Genomic DNA, 16,287 nt, shown 5'->3' on the forward strand with positions numbered 1-16,287 from the left:
TTCACTACTTTAGATCTCAGTAAAACTTGAGCCTTCGAAGTTCAGAATGCTGAATTCATAAAGGATATAGATACTCAATATCAATTATCTGACTTCTTGACATTAGCACCTGAGAGTGGAATCCATTAGGAAAAGCACTTTGAATTTGCTCTTAAAATACTTGCAAAGGATTTAGAGTATATGGATCAAAAATAAGTGATATATGTATTTACAAATTCAGTACTGTTGCTTCAGTATATATTGAAATTAATCGTTAATAAAGCAAGCATGGGATGTGTGTCTCTTGTTATTATGTTGTGGTAGGCAATGTACATGTTTAAGGAATATTATTCTAATATAAAGTGTAAATTGGTGTTCTCATTGTGTGACCTACCAGTGCATTTCTAGGATAGCACCTTTTAAAATAACTAAAAGATGGAAATTTAAAGCCATAAAACCATTAAACCATTGTCGTGGCTTTTATAATGTGTCTTAGTATTCCTTTAGTGTTTTGAATAAAAGGAAAATTAGGTAAATTTATAACTACATTATTCTCAATTAAATAATTTTTCAATTTAGGAGCATGGATAAATGCTCATAATTCTCCCAATGTGTACTAAAAATTAGATAATAATACATATTTTAGGTGAGAGGTGAGAATCCATGACGTGAAAATGAATTAGTCACTTGCCCAGAGAAGAAATCTGATGTCAGATAGTGACACAAAAATCAGCTTGGGGTTCTGTTTGATCTTCAGACTTCCTAGCTAAAGATTTCTCTAGATTGGTAGCAGCTGTTATGTATCACTTGCACCTAACCTGGTGCGATCAGCACCCATTTTGGGCAACAGGGATGTTTTCTGTCAGATTTAGTAAGCTAGAGAGAAATGTTCTTTTGTTCTCACTTGCCATTTGTTTGTGACAGTATGGGACTATACTTTTCGCCAGGCACTTTTTGTTGCTGGAAATGGCTGTTAAAAATAACTTTTTCTAATTGTGTTGGTGTCCACATCAGTTCTGTTGTGTTATGTAATAATAAAATACAGATTTATTTATGACTTTATTATTGTTGTTAATAACAGTAATAATGTATATTACTTTGCTGACTGTTTCTATATTGATATAATTGTCCAATGTGTGTCTTCACACTTTAAAAGGCTTCTTTTGGACATACATATTCTGCTTCCTGTATGGAAGAAAGAAAACTGTAGAAGGTTACTCTTGATAGTCAAGTATTTAAATCTGAGTGATGACATGCTTATGCCCTTGATGCATTAAGACTACAGTTGCAAGTCATTAATTTTCTACTTAATTGGTACATACTAATTTCACTTGACTGTGTATGCATATGTATATATCCATATTTTCAAGCTAAACTAGCTGCTAGGAATATTTTTTGCTATATCCTAAATTAACAGTAAACAGCTGAAGTCAGTCCCTGATGATTCCTCGAATTTTCCCTTGTGTGTTCCTGTATCTTGTTCCATTTGCCTTCCCTTCTTTCTGCTTTGCAGTTTTCTTTCTTAGAACAGTAACAGCCCCTGAGTGGGATGGGATAAGTGTGTGAATGGCACTGCTTTAACATGGTGCAGCCATATGGCTTGTCCCAGGAAAATTCTTTGTTATATGCGCTATTATGTCTTCTAACCTTGCATTCCTCTTCCTCTTTTATTTCTGTTAAGGCCACAAGCCCTGTTTGTGTATCGTTCAGTATTTTGTTCCTTAAGAAAGTAAAAAGCTATCTTGATGACACTTTAATTTGTACAACTAATTACACTATTGGAATCCTAATATGCAGGCAACATTTTTAGCATGCACAGTTGTAGAGTAGTGTTGTTACTGTATTTGGAAAATTTAAAGAGGTCCATGATCGCATCTTCTCTCAACGCTTTTTTCATCTTTCAGTTCAGTCCTGATTTCCTGCCCACTGCTGAGCTTTCACTGGCTACTTAGGGTTGTACAACATCTTAGTCTGTTTATAAAGTGTATTATCTTAAACATACTCTCTAGATCTAGTGAGAGTCCAGACGGTAGTTAATTAGCGTTGTTAAGAAATGTTTTATAAAATCTGTTCCTTGAATCTGGCCTGCTCAACAAATGCTTGAATAAAGGAAAATCAGAAGGACTTATCGATTTACTACTGAGCTTTGATGGTTTGTTTTTATATCATCTAATTTTTTTATAACTAGATGAACAGTTTGAAAGCCTAAGACTGCTGTCTACTTCAGCAAGTAGTGCCAGCCAGTAGGACTGGATTTGTAGAGCTGCAGTTCACACTGAGAACCCAATGTTATCATGTGTAAATATTTTAAGGATTTTACTTTGGGCTAACTTTGAGGGTGTGTGGACTGAGTGGCAAGAGCATATGTTCCCGTTTAGATTTATGCAGAAGAAATACTGTTCTGGGTTGTGAACCAAAATGTGTTATGTGGAGACAATCAGAGGACTTTCTTCAAAAGTGAACACCTGATTCAAACTAGCCTGAACGTATAGATCATAAAATAATGTATATAAAATAGTGTATGTAAGAAGGATATTAGAGGATCATGGTTTGAATGGGGGAAAATCCTGTAAAACACGGAGTAACACAGCTGTACTTAGGTAGTTTTTTACTTTGGGAGTTAGCTGGGTTTTTTTAGCCATTACAATCACATTACAAAAACAATTTTAAAAGGGATTATAGACATAGACATAGTTAAAAGGGATTATAGACACCTGAATGCAGTTGATTTAATGGAAGATGCACTTACGAGAAAACAACTAGGTTTTAACTTTAGGTAAAAGGTAGGACATTGTTAGAGGTCCAAAGATGAAGATGCTTGTTTTCAACATTTCAGCAGAATGCAATGATCCTGTCTTCTGATGGTTTTTATTAGCTGCTTTATAAATCTATTGCAGTATGTGGTCATTTATGAGATTTGTGAAATTTTTGAGGTTTTCTATTCCTAAAAAATTATCAGTAGCTTCTGTTCTGTAAAACTGGAATATGAAGATGCTTAGATTATCAAGATTTAAAGTAATGAAAAGTGTGGTGATGATTGTTCGCTTTGGGGATATCTTCTTTAACCAGCACAAGAGTTAATCAAATGAACCTCTGTTCCTGCAGTTTGTTGCAACAGCGATGACCTTAATGTACCCAGAGGGCCATTTACACTGGAGCTCTAAGAAGACCAATTCTTTAAGCAAAAATATATTGATTTTTTTTTTTTTATCAGGTCCTGGCAAGATGTCACTTATCAGCTTTTAATAGAATCAGTTTAACAAGTTGCAAGGGACAAAGTAACAACTTAGCTGTTTTCCAGACAATATGCATAATTCACGGAGACTTTATTTCTTGCCACAAAAACATTCTGCTGTTACAAACAACAACCCCCCAAAAACCAAAACCCCAAAGAAAATATTTACCAGATGGCTGTGTTCAAAAAATCAAATATCCCAATGTCCTCTGAAATACCTACCCTTTCCAGTGTAGGTGCTCTAAGACCATATCTATGTTTATAGCATATTGCTATGCAGAAATCTTGCCTGTTTTTCTAAGAGATTTTTGAAGACACCAGCAACCATCATCTGGGCAGTGTACTATGAAAACAAGAATGGAGGGTATTAAGCCTGCTGCCCACATATGTTCAATTCAGACTGCAGACCCTGTTCTTGGCATTGATGAGTACGTATAAGAATGCTGCACCATCTCCTGCCCAAAGTCCCAGTTGCTTTGCTGACCTTTACATTTATGTAGTTTGTACCTCTGTGTTATGCCAACATAGTGCTGTAGAAATTATTTTTCTTAAATCGGCAATGCGACACGCAGTTCTTGTGTAGCTGTGTCTAAACCATTTCCTTAATGTTTAAATTTTTTCCAAATAACACTGCTATTAATAGGACAATTTTAAGGCTGCACTTCAGAAGGATGGAGTGCAGTAAGATTTTCTTTCATTGATATACACTTTGTGTCTGTGTCAATATGATATGAACGTCTTATCACAAATGATTGATGCCTCTGGCCCCATCTGTGTGAGGAGCAGAGATAAGTTGGCATGCTAATCCTCCTTTTCCTATCACCTTGAACAACCTTGTTTGTAACTGTCATGTTGCCCTCAAACGAGCACAGATTCTTAAGCAGTGCAAAGAGGAATAGTCTGTTTATTCAAGGCCCATGAAAGCGCACTGCATTTTGTATTTTGTGAGCTTTTAATCATATGTTCAATGATCGTGTAGACTCCAGACCATATCAAAGAATAAGACAATTCCCCTTGCTTTTTTGTACTCTCATCCTCACCTTTTTAGTGACATTCATATACATCATTAATCTTTTTATGCCTTTCTTCTTTCGGTTCTGCTATTACTTTAAATCAGTTAAATCACTTGCTGAAAGCTGAAATCCATATTTTGTTGGTCAAAATATTTACTACCATGTGTTCTAATTTATTTATTTATTTATTTATTCAGAAAAAAGCCATAATGTTGGTTTTTTCTCTCTTTAAGAAACAAATATTCCCCTCCCCCTTTATTCTATGAAAATCTTAAGGGATTTTGGTATAGTAAGAAAATGTTTAAAAGGTGTGGGTTTTTTTTTTTTGCAAACTCCATCAGCATCTTCAAAACTGAGATCTGCTCTGTTGTAGCACAGCTCAAAGAACCCAACTTTTAACCATCCCTCTGAATAAAGTTTACATAACTGACTGTTGTTAAAAGTCAGAACAATAGCAAGGAAGGACTTGGATACCTCTTGAATCAAGCTGATAATACATTTCCATTACCCAGAAGGCTTACTATTGAGAACCCGAGATATCTTTCTTCTTTACAGACTGAGAAGATATCCCTGTGGCATCTCTTGAACAAGAGCTCAAAGATTCAATATTGCTTAAAGCATATAAGTGGGTTACACTTGAGTTTCAATATCTAGTTTATTTAGGATCAGCGCTTCAGACACCAGCACTCTAAATGCAGGAGACTTGAATAGTTAAATTCTTTGCTGCTTCTAAACAATGTTGAACACTAGACCACAAAGGAGATGGAGAATATGTTTGTGAGGCTGTAGAGTGTGTACTCAGTGCAAGGCTACGGGAGTTATTAAAAAAGTACAGGAGAAAAATCCTCTATGGATGGCCCTCTGGCTAATGAAGAATATGATGCATATTGTTGTGAGGAAGAGTTCATTAATTATAGTTATTTGGAACTTCGGGGTAAGTAAAGACAGTGGTAAAGTGTTGTAGTATGGCAGTTATTAACTCACAGAGGTGGAAGGTGGAGAATAATGTGTAAAGAACCATATTACTGTAAAGACCCAAATGACTCAACTGTCTGTCTGTGCTGCTTTTATGTGGTACTTACACATAATCACAAAATGGAGGGACCCTCCTGCGCTTCAGTTTGTGCCCGTTGGCTCTTGTCCTGTCACTGGGCACCACTGAAAAGGGCCTGGCTCTGTCCTCTTTTCACCCTCCCTTTATGCGTTTATATATATTAATAAGACCCCCTCTGAGCCTTCTCTTCTCGAGGCTAAACAGTCCCAGCTCTCTCAGCCTATCCCTCCAGTCCCTTAATGATCCTCATGGCCCTTCTTGGACTCTTTCCAGTATATTCATGTCTGTCTTGTCCTGGGGAGCCCAGAACAGAACACAGTACTGTCAGGGAAGACATCGCTCTTTACAACTACTTGAAAGGAGGTTGTAGAGAGGTGGGTGTCGATCTCTTCTCCCAAGCAACAAGCGATAGGACAAGAAATGGCCTCAAGTTACGCCGGGGGAGGTTTAAACTGAATATTAGGAAAAATTTCTTCACAGAAAGGGTTATCAAACCGGCTGTCCAGGGAAGTGATGGAATCACCATCCCTGGAGATATTTAAAAGACGTGTAGATGTGGTGCTTAGGGGCATGGTTTAGTGGTGTTTTTTGCAGTGCTAGGTTGGTGGTTGGACTTGATGATCTTAAAGGTCCCTTCCAACCTAGACAATCTATGATTCTAGGTGTGGCATCACCAGCACTGAGTAGAGGGGAGAAGTATCAACCTCCTGGCAGTAATTTGTCTAATGCTGCCCAAGATACCATTGGCCTCCTTTGCCACAATGTCATATTGTTGGCTCATGTTCAACTTGGTGTCCACCAGGACCCCAGGTCCTTTTCTGCCAAGCTGCTTTGCAGCTAGGTAGCCCCTAGCATGTACTGGTGCATGGGATTGTTCCTCTCCAGGTGCAGGACTTTGCACTTCCCTTCTAGTGAACACCGACTGGAGAGGCAGAGTTTGGACTGGGCTTTGTTGTAGTTTCTCAGCAACATAGGATTTTTGTGAAGAAAAAATGTATGTACATGAAAGTGTGCTCAGTACAATGCCATATGGTATGCTATACACAATCTAGGTGCTCCTTATAATTTTTAATCTATCATTAAGTGATAGGCTAATGATAGATTTAAGGCCTTTTCCCCTTAAAATACTATTTTTTAACTTGCATAACGTTCATTCATTAATACTGTTCTTTGGAAATTATTATTTGGATACCTCCACATTATCTACATTATCCATGGATGCTTTTTGTCTTGAAGTAGTCTTGGATCCTGACTTTCTCCATGCAAATGTGCCTGCTGCTCAGAGCAGGGATTTGAGCTAAAGGAGCTAACAGGGTTTCTGGTAGAGGGAGCAACCCGCGGGACCCAGAAGCAGTGAACTAGCTCAGGGCTACTTTTCCTTTTTAGTATTTCCGCAAAAGCATAATCTACACTTTTACTGGATCACAGCGTAGGATAGCTCACTGTTATTTTCAATTTCCTGTGCAGTGTGCACAAAAATATCTCATCTTGCACACTATTAAAACTGTGTTACAGCAAATTACACAAAATCAGTGCATATATATTTATACCTCATAGATCCAGGAGAGATGAAGCATCTTGGCTTTTCTGGCTAGTAGACTTTTTTTTTTTAAGAGTCCTCCATTCTAGTTTAGTCACTTATTACTCAGTTTTGTCCCTCCTCAGAAACCAGAAAAACAAAACCCAGCCTGGTTTTATTTACCTCCTGCTCATTCAGGAGGTAACACTGATTTTAGCAGGAGGGTTGAACCACCTAGAAGGAAGCGTAAAGGTCTCTGGCAAGAGAGCAGCCACTGCTCTATTAACAATCCTCTATGCATTTGGAAAAAAAAAAAAATCTCTTTAGATGTGTAACTTGGTATGGACATTTGTGAATGTGGTTGCTAATTTTAAAAAAAAAAAAATCATCCTTTGTATTGATATATATATACACTCAATATATAAGCAGGGTTAATTAATTATTATTGGCTTTGTTTAAGACAAAACACCTGATAATTTTCCCTTGTGGACAAGAATGTATTTTGTGTGACTGTAATTGGAAGTAAATGCAGAGTTATAAAAAGAAGCTTTAAAAAGAAGCCTGAAGTTCCAGAAACTTCAAAAGCTTCCCTTCAGAAAATGTGCCTCATTTTTTCCAGTTATTGATTGCGAGCAGAGAGATTTCTACATGCAGGAATATAGTCAGGACATATATACTCAGTCAGCCTTTTCATGGCAGGAGTAGTGAAGTGAGAAAAGTCATAGGGCTTCTCCTCTGCTTGGATCCTAGATGAGGAGAAATTCTGGGGTAGGAGGCATCAGAGGAGTTTAGCAAAAAAGTTGTTTCTTGGTCCCGGTCACACTGGAAATGTGAAGGATGTGCCTCAAGTGAATCGTATTTTTTGCTTAAGAATACTGACTTGAACTCTGCCTGCTGTGGAGTTCCTCCGCATCAGAGGCAAGAACACCAAAGTGCCAGTCCAGTCAGTCAGTGTGCCCTATTAATTACGTTTTCATTTGCTGTTTTACAAAGCAAAACAGCTCCAGAAGTAGAGTAAAAGACACACTCACTGTAACTAATAGGCGGACCCATAAAATACTCAACATACAATAATCAAACATTGAAACTTGAGCCGCTTGGGTACCCCATGAGTATTTAGGCTACTTACCTTACGGTTTGAGGAGGATTTTTTTTTTTTTTTTACTTTCCCTAGTCTGGTTTTGACCTGAAAACTGCTCTGAATTTAGAAACTCTTCACAGGAATGTACCCTGACCAATGAGAAATTTCAAAATCAGTGGGTTGGCATCTTACAAAGATTTCTGTAGGTCTGTCCTCTTTCTCCCTTGTATCTATTAATGTTTAAATTTATTTTTTTTTAGCTTTCATATATCAATAGCAAAAATATATTTTATTTATCCCTCGCAAGTAAGTAAATTTTTTTGGTAGTTCAATTTTACATACTCATCAAGAGCAATAGTATAAGCAGATATGATTTATGTAGCAGAAAGAACGTGTATGAAAGGAATGTTTGGCACAGCTGCATCCTCCAAATGTTTTGGCCACGTAGTGGTTTCTGTAATAAATGTCTTTTCTACAAATTTATATTGCCCTTCATTGCCAGGAGATCAAAAGGGTTCGCCCTGCTTTAACAGGTTCTAGATGTTTTAATAATACTTCATTTTACAAATCATTCATTTAATATGACTCTGTGCCATGCTGTGTAATTTGGTGTCATTAATGAGACATTTTTGATAAATTGCACTTTAAATACTGACCATTCTTGAATTGCAAGAGAATAACATTTTACTTGAGGGTGGTGTTCCAAGCATTTTTTGTGGAGTTGGCATTTCAGCAAGCCCATTTGCCTTGGCCTGACTGCCCAGGCTGTCCTATTCAGCAGTTGTGCGGGAGCTGTTGCGTGTGATTTTGCAGCAAATTTGCAGCAAAATTTGTGGATAAGCAAAATGAGGTGGATATGGTGGGAATGAGTGTCTAAAAAAAGGCAAGAGTGTAGTCTAGCAAGAAAATGCTTTTGAAAGGGTTTGGATTTGTATTTTATGGAGAGACAGAGCCTGGTTTCACTCATACCTTTCATATGTCCTCAGATCAACAAGTACAGATGTATTGTTCCCAGGTGTGAGAGCGTGTTAGAAATTAGTTGTATTTCATGACGGAGTTCAGTTGCTCTCATGAATATCCATATTCAATGAAACAAATGTACCTACCTATCTACTGGTTAAAGATTCTTTTTCCAATATTTTCTGCTTGCTGTGTTTGCTAGATTATATAGATCTTTGATCTGATCTTGTGTAGATAGATGCTTTTTAAAGCAGACAAGCCAACCCAAGGAAGAGGAACTTGTGGTATCAATCAAGTCTCTCGTATGAATAACTCTCTTACTGTTTGTATTGTAAAAATTGAAAAGTAACAGGAGAAATAATTGCTTTTAATTGCAATGATGAAAGCACTGCAAGTTATATTCAGAAATAAATGCAGTATTAGAATAGAGGTATATTCACCAGCCATGATATATTTGCGACGGATTTAGGTAATGATGAGATACATTCAACGCTAGTGGTATTCTGGTAGGTTTACAGATCATCTTATCGAGAATATGTTGCATTTGCACTGGCTACTGGCACAAAAGAATACAGACTGGCGATTTGTAAAGCCTCAGATTTGTGAAGCCTCCTCCTCAGATAGGAGCCCAGGTGTTGTTGGAGGGAGGGGATTTTCTTAAATGCTTTTGTTTCCCTCCACTTTTATCAGTTCCTTCTGCTGTCTTCAAGTTTAATTTCCATCTTTGGGGAAAGATACAGCAAATCTGCTTGTATCCATGCTGTTACCTCAGTCAGTGACTAGGATAATAATCAGGACTGTAATTCAGCTTAAAGGATCTGTAGGTCTGTGCTCTGATAATGCTGTGCTGCAAAATGTTTATCCGTGGTGGCAGACTAAGCTTACTGAGAGCTCCAGCTTCTGGTGTATGTTGTTTCTTTAGTTGTAAATACCTGCTGATGGATTCCAGCGTGCTGTCTGTGTTGTAAAACTGTCTCGTTGTCTTTTTACTCCTGGTACCTCATGAAAAATAATTCAAAATTACTGTTTCCTAAATAACTTGTTACTCTTCAAGAAATGTGTAATGGCACCTCTCAGTTAAAATACAGGTGCAAATATCTAAAATAATGTAGGGTATGTTGATAAAAACTAATTTCTTAAGGTTGCCTTCAATTCTTAAAGAGATAGAAGGTGAGAGCAGGAGCTTCATTTAACTACATCTATCTGTTTTTCTTTCCCACACATCTCCCCTTCCATCTCACTTTTTTCTTTCTTTCCCTTTTCCTTTTTTCCTCATTGACTGTGCAGCTAACCAAGGGAAACTGGGCTCCACAGCATAAAGCTAGCGTTTGAAAATGTTTTTCTTCTCCTTCCCCCATGTTGTCAGCATGGCTAGAAGACATGAAGATAAGCTTCAATATAACATCATCTTATAGGTGTTTTTTGATTCATTTTTGTTAGTGTTAATGCTTTGATCTTTATCTGAAATTGGCTGAAATCTTATTTTTATAGTACTCATTCTTCTTTTTCTCTCCCCCTTTGCTCATTGCTACTTATTTTACTGGTAGAAATTTGGGTATGGTTTTCATAAGTGCATAACAGAGTTAAAATACAGGGGCTGATTTACTGTTGAACAAATTGTACTGCTAAGTCATGTTGGCACATTTATCATTCAGTTATTCTCTGATTAAGAATATACTTCTAAGGCTTTATTATCTTTAATTCAGTAACATATGACGTGTTGTACCACATTTCTCTACATTTCACCACGAAGTTTGAGGATAACATTTTCCATCTGATCTTGGCTTTATGAAGTCAATGAGCCTTTAGCTGTAAATTAAATCAATTCAGATTCAAGTTCTTAATGAATGTCCACTAACGGTGTTCTGGAATGTGACAAACTTGAGCTGGTGAATTATGCGGCAGTATTGTCTTATTGTCTCTCATTACTTGCTTTAGAAATCACTGTAACCTATATTTAAGTAGAGAGCATTAATAAAGATGTCTGAAAGTGAAGCTATACGGAGAACTATGACTATTTGATGACATAGCTTTACCACAAGAATATGCCATGTGCTATAAATCTGGCTGGTTCTTTTTTTGATAGTGTGTTTATAAATCATCGAAGAAGCAATCTGTCTAGACTGGTAACATGTGACTGGTAACATTTTCCTGCTAATACTAAGGAAACAGGGGTCATTTAGGAAAATAGAACAGTTTGTGGCCGTGTTTCTTTTAAATGCGTGCATTAAGCCTGCAGATTTGGAACACATTGTTACTTCACTTAATACATGGGAAGTTACAGTACAAAAATCCCTTGTTGACCTTCTTAAATTAATCTCTCCAGCATTAGTTATTTCCTTATTTTCAGTGGGAAGACAGCAGAGTTTAAATGTGTACAGTATGTTTAAGTGGTGAGATTGGTGCTCATAAAAAATTAATTGCAGTGTAAACTAGAATCAAATCGTATAGGGTATTGCTGTGTGTATTTGCCGTATATATGTATGTGGAACTGACTGCTGAGAAAACTGCTGTGCATCAAGATACTAGCCCTAGATTCAACCCACTGGAGTTTTTGCTGCTGTTAGAAGCCAAGCTTTCAGATCTTGGGAATTTTGTCGTTATTTCTTTTTAGGAAGGTTGTTTACTTTCCTCAACCATTTTTTAACATGTTTGTCTCTCTAGAAATCCTTCAAAAAGGTATATAAGAGCACACGCTCTCTGTACTTAGATATAACGTTGCCATTTGTTTCTCAAAATTTTACAAGTCTAACTGCTTGCATTTGCTCTCTGGTAATGTTCAAAGATAACTGTTTTAATCCGAGCTGTAGCTGGTACTGTGGTATGCTTCAAGCAAAAAAAAAAAAAAAAAAGTATCAAAGCACTGGACAAGGATTAAGATTCTTATTTTTTTTATTTTTTGTTTTCAGTTTGCTCTTTTCATCATCACCACTAGGTCCTATGTTTCAGTGAAACAAAATTTCAAATTCAAATGAGGAAATTAGATCTGCATAACCATTACATGTCCGTTGCAATCAGTGCATTTCTTTATGGCATAACAAAAGTCCTTGGCTTTTAACTGTGTTGTGAATCATAATCTCATGGTCTGTGAGTATAAGCGGAGCTTGAAAATTTCATATCATAGTGGATAGTGAGTAGGAAGCTTTCAAAAGATGGCCTTTGTTTCTGCAGAATGTAAGCTTCAATAAATATAGAATACAATCCCAGTTAAATTCAGTATTTACCAGTTCATAGGTAAACTATGAAGACGGCTTATCCACAGCAAGACAATTTCTTGCCGAATGGTATTTTTCTTTGAACCAACACTTCTAGTGGTTGTTTTAAAGACCAAAAATGTAGTGAAATGTGGTGTGTGTGTATGTATTACTTTTAAATAGTTCTACAGATTGAAGATAAGGTGGTGAAATTCAGAATCACCTTGTATTGGCCAAATTTGTATTGTTACTGCTGGAACAGAAACTTTTTTCTTTTTATTTTGTTTTTCATAGTGCCCAAACTTAATGGAGTCCTGCTGCTTTGGTAATATAAATAATAATACTTGCTCAGTGTACAATAACTTTGTGTGAGACCTATAAACAAAGCTCTGCACATTTTTTACTGTATTTTCCAGTTTGCAAATGAGCTACATCTAAATGAAAGGGCAGAATTATTTTGAAAACCATTTTTAAATCCACAACAAAATACCAACCTGTTTCTCTGTAAAAATATACTCACATAAACAGTCTTTAAAACTTATTTTTAAAGTTTCCATGGAGACGTAAGCTGCAGAAGTTGGCTGTATCATAAAACATGAATGTTTCTGAGAAAATAACATTTTCATGCAGCTTGAGGTATTTGAGTTCAACTCTACTATTCTTAGGGTCTGCCTTTTATGCCGTCTGATAAAAAAGCTGCATAGCTGAGGATTGCACAAATGTTTTCAAATAAGCAAATGAAAAAGCCTGCATGTTTGTAGGTTCAGCCTGGATAGCTGCTGCATAAAAAGATTAAGCATTCTCCAGACATAGCTCTTAAGAAATGTGCTCTTGAGTGTAACAGCATCCTGGGCTGTGTCAACAAGAACACAGCTCGTTGCTCAAGGGAAGTGATCATCCCCTGCTCAGCGTTGGTTAGACCATGCCAGTTTTGGGTCCTCCACTACAAGACAGATATTAATGAACTGAAGTGAGTTCAGCAGAAGGCCTCGCATTGGTTGCTCCTGCCCTGGGACATCAGGCTGAGGCAGTGGGGCTTGTTCAGGCTGGAGAGGAAGCAGTTTCGAGGGGAGCTAAGCCACCTGCCTGTACCTACAGGAAGATCAATAACATCAATGGTGGGATAATGAGGGACAAGGGGTATAAATAGAAACAAGAGAAGGTCCATCTGGATATAAAGGAAAAACTGAGGACAGTCAGACACCAGAACGGGTTTTCCAGAGTGGCTGTGTGTTCTCCTTAACTGAAGGTTTTCAAGATCCGCCTGGCTAAAGCTCTGAGCAGGATAATCTGACCTTAGAGATGACCCTGCTTTGAGCAGGAGGTTGTAGGTAGAGGCCTTTTGAGGTCCTTTTCAATGTGAATGACTGATTCTGTGAATGATCGATGCAGATTTTCTACAAGGCAAATGCTGGTGCAATAAAGATTTAATTAGTCTCTATTGAGTTGGATCTTATCCAACATATTCCTAGTGATTTTCTAGCTGCATTTTGAAAAGCTGTGGATGGTATAGAGCAGTGGTAAACCATGTTTAGCCTCCAGGATAAGCAGAAGAGGTGGGTACAGCTGGGAAAAAAACTAGTTGCAGTTTGGAATTTTGTTCCTGATTTGAGCATTACAGGGCATCCAGACTCAAATGTCTGGCCAGCTGGGGCTGAGGGTGAGAGACTGGAGAGAAACACTTCTGACTTTGCTTTTCTCATCTTCCACATCTCTCACTGCAGAACTATGATTGTTAAATTTTCTGTGAGGCTGTGATCTGGGGGAAAGTTATCCAAAGCATGGAAAGTTTGGTTTTTCATAAAATTCCCATGCATGAATTTCCAAGTTTGCTCAGAAATTATCCACAATGGACCTACTATCAAATAGGAATGTTTCAAAAAGTAATTTCTCTTCCAGTGGGGTCTTATGCTCTCTTCTATTCTGAAATAAGAATTCTCTGCATCTCCCTACTAGAAGTGTTAGTACTTATATCAGCTGCAGCATTTAACACCCCACTGTAGATTGCAAAACAGAATTCCGAAAAGGAAATTTGCCCTGCTGGAACTTCCAGCACCTCTAAAATCAGTGTACCCTAGTGAGAGATTTTGATAGAGTTAAGTAGGAATAATATCCCCTTGGATCATCTTCCTATCTATGAAAAAGAAAATTGGTTGAATACAAGCGTGGCAATGTTGACATTTGTTTAGCAAGAATCAATACCAGCATACTGCACACATCTAATTTCAGTTCTAGGATAAATGGATTTTATTGCTTGTGTTTCTCTGTGTACTAGGATATACAATATCATTCTTCCAAATGACAATCAGTCTTCTATTTTGTATTGAGTTTTTAGTAATTTTGTTAGATGATTAAGTAAATCATCACCCTTCACTAGTCTCTCCCCCTCTCCCCCTTTTTTTTTTTTATCGATGCAGCTGAGACTTTTAGAAATAATTATTTCGTTCTTTTATATCTTGAGGAAAGTTGCATTTGGAAATAAGATCAAAATGAGATCTACTTTACTGTAGTGTTGTTCAATATATCTGTCATATTTGTTTTCTTACAGTGAAAGATTTTTTTTAAGACTGAATAGAAATGGTTTGCCAAAATGTCCAGAAAAGCCTGAAAGACACTGTTCTCTCTTTGTGGTGAGTTCTTCCTATTGTCAGTCTTTGTTGTCCTGGGTATTGAAAATAGAAGTTGGATTAAATTGTTATTCTGTGGTTGACTCGGTGTCGCTCCCTAAGCTTTTGCATTGTCATGAACATCAACTCTAAAGGCTGGTTCAAGTGTATTGCTGACCTCCCAAGTTGAATATTTTCTGGCAATATGTGGACACTTATCTAAGCTTCCACTTGGACATATGTATCAGTCTTTCTCCCTGCAACAAGGTCCTCTTCTGCATTTTACACCCAAAAATGTTGTTTGTGCAGCACTCTCTGTACTTTCAGAATATTAGGAATCGCACAAATGCATCACTGCTGTTCAAGACACACAGTGAGTCTCCTGTGTCCTCCCACTGCTTTTGCTGCATTACAGCATATTCTAGCCCATGATATCTTAGGACAGTTGTTTTGAGTGCATGACAGCCAATTTAAAGTGTTAAAGGGATAATTTGTTAATGCTGTATAAATGAACTCACTGCTCATTTATCACTTTCACTGGCAGTGAAAGCACTGTGTAAAGATCTCTTTAAATGTCACATTTGAGTCAGGAGTCGGAAATAATGAGTTTCTGATCTTGCGCAGGATTTGGGTAGCAGTGAACTCAGGAAGGACATCTATATCACTGTGCACATTATCCGAATAGGTAGGTATAATTGTGAGTAGACATCTTACATTTGTTAGACATACAACAATAAATAAAAGAAAACTGCTTTGGGATTTGTTAGATTACCTAGGCCTTTGAATAAGTTTTGGGGAAAGAAAAACGCCTGGGTTTTGATGGAAAAATTGCTTTGAATTTCTCAGCATTATTTTGTATTAATTTTCAAGTGTACTGCTAATTGAGCTTAGATGCAGGATATTTTGTTACTATCACAAAACAAAATGAAAGCGTCAAATATGAACTGTGTTAAGATGATGGAGTTGTCATTGGGGAGTCCATTCGTGTTCCAAAGAGAGTAATTTCAAACATCCTTTGTTCATAGAAAAACTTGCATGGAAATTTAATGCACCTAATTAGTATATAATATTTGATGTATATCTGAAATTGTTCAGATGAATTTTGTCTTCTCCCTGACCCTTTTAAAAAGGGCGAGAGGGAAAGAAGTGGAGAAAGTCTCCTAATAATTTTAATCCCTGATGTTATAGACAGATATCAAGAATAGAATATTCTTCTCTAGAACAAGGTGGAAGACAAGAAAAGTGTACATTTGTGTTAGGTATTTATTTTAAGAAGTTATCCCCTGGGCTGTACTGATGTGAAACAATAATCTTCGGGTCTGCTTCTGACCTCTTTGTTTTTCAAAAAACCAAAATATTGTTTTATTTGTAAACTGTCTCTGTAGTTGCATCAGTGCAGCACTAAATATAACTTTATTTGAAAGATAGTTTAATTTGAAATATAGTCACTGTAACTTGTGCTGAGTTCAGAAAAAACTTGTTACAAAGTAAACACTATTTTACAGCTTTGAGGAATATTTTTTCCTTGCATTTTCATGCTGGTTTAGTATTTCATTCAGATATCAAAATATCATGTTTTGGTTTTATTGGCAAGGATTGGGAAAAGGTATGGTAAGCTCTAATGTAATGTAAGTATATTTGGTAAG

The 16,287-nt window shown here is 36.9% G+C and overlaps 1 protein-coding gene across 1 annotated transcript in view; it reads left to right on the forward strand.

The window, feature by feature from the left end:
• Nucleotides 1-16,287, forward strand: part of DOCK4 (dedicator of cytokinesis 4) — a gene marked incomplete at its 5' end in the record, with an annotated part of 257,168 nt that overhangs the window by 109,456 nt on the left and 131,425 nt on the right. Inside the window, 2 exon segments of the mRNA XM_082489740.1 lie at nt 14,584-14,665; nt 15,266-15,326. Coding sequence (XP_082345866.1) covers nt 14,584-14,665; nt 15,266-15,326 — 143 coding nt within the window.

This window comes from Vanellus vanellus (assembly GCF_965231255.1).
Source record: "Vanellus vanellus genome assembly, chromosome: 1".
Taxonomy (NCBI): Eukaryota; Metazoa; Chordata; class Aves; order Charadriiformes; family Charadriidae; genus Vanellus; species Vanellus vanellus.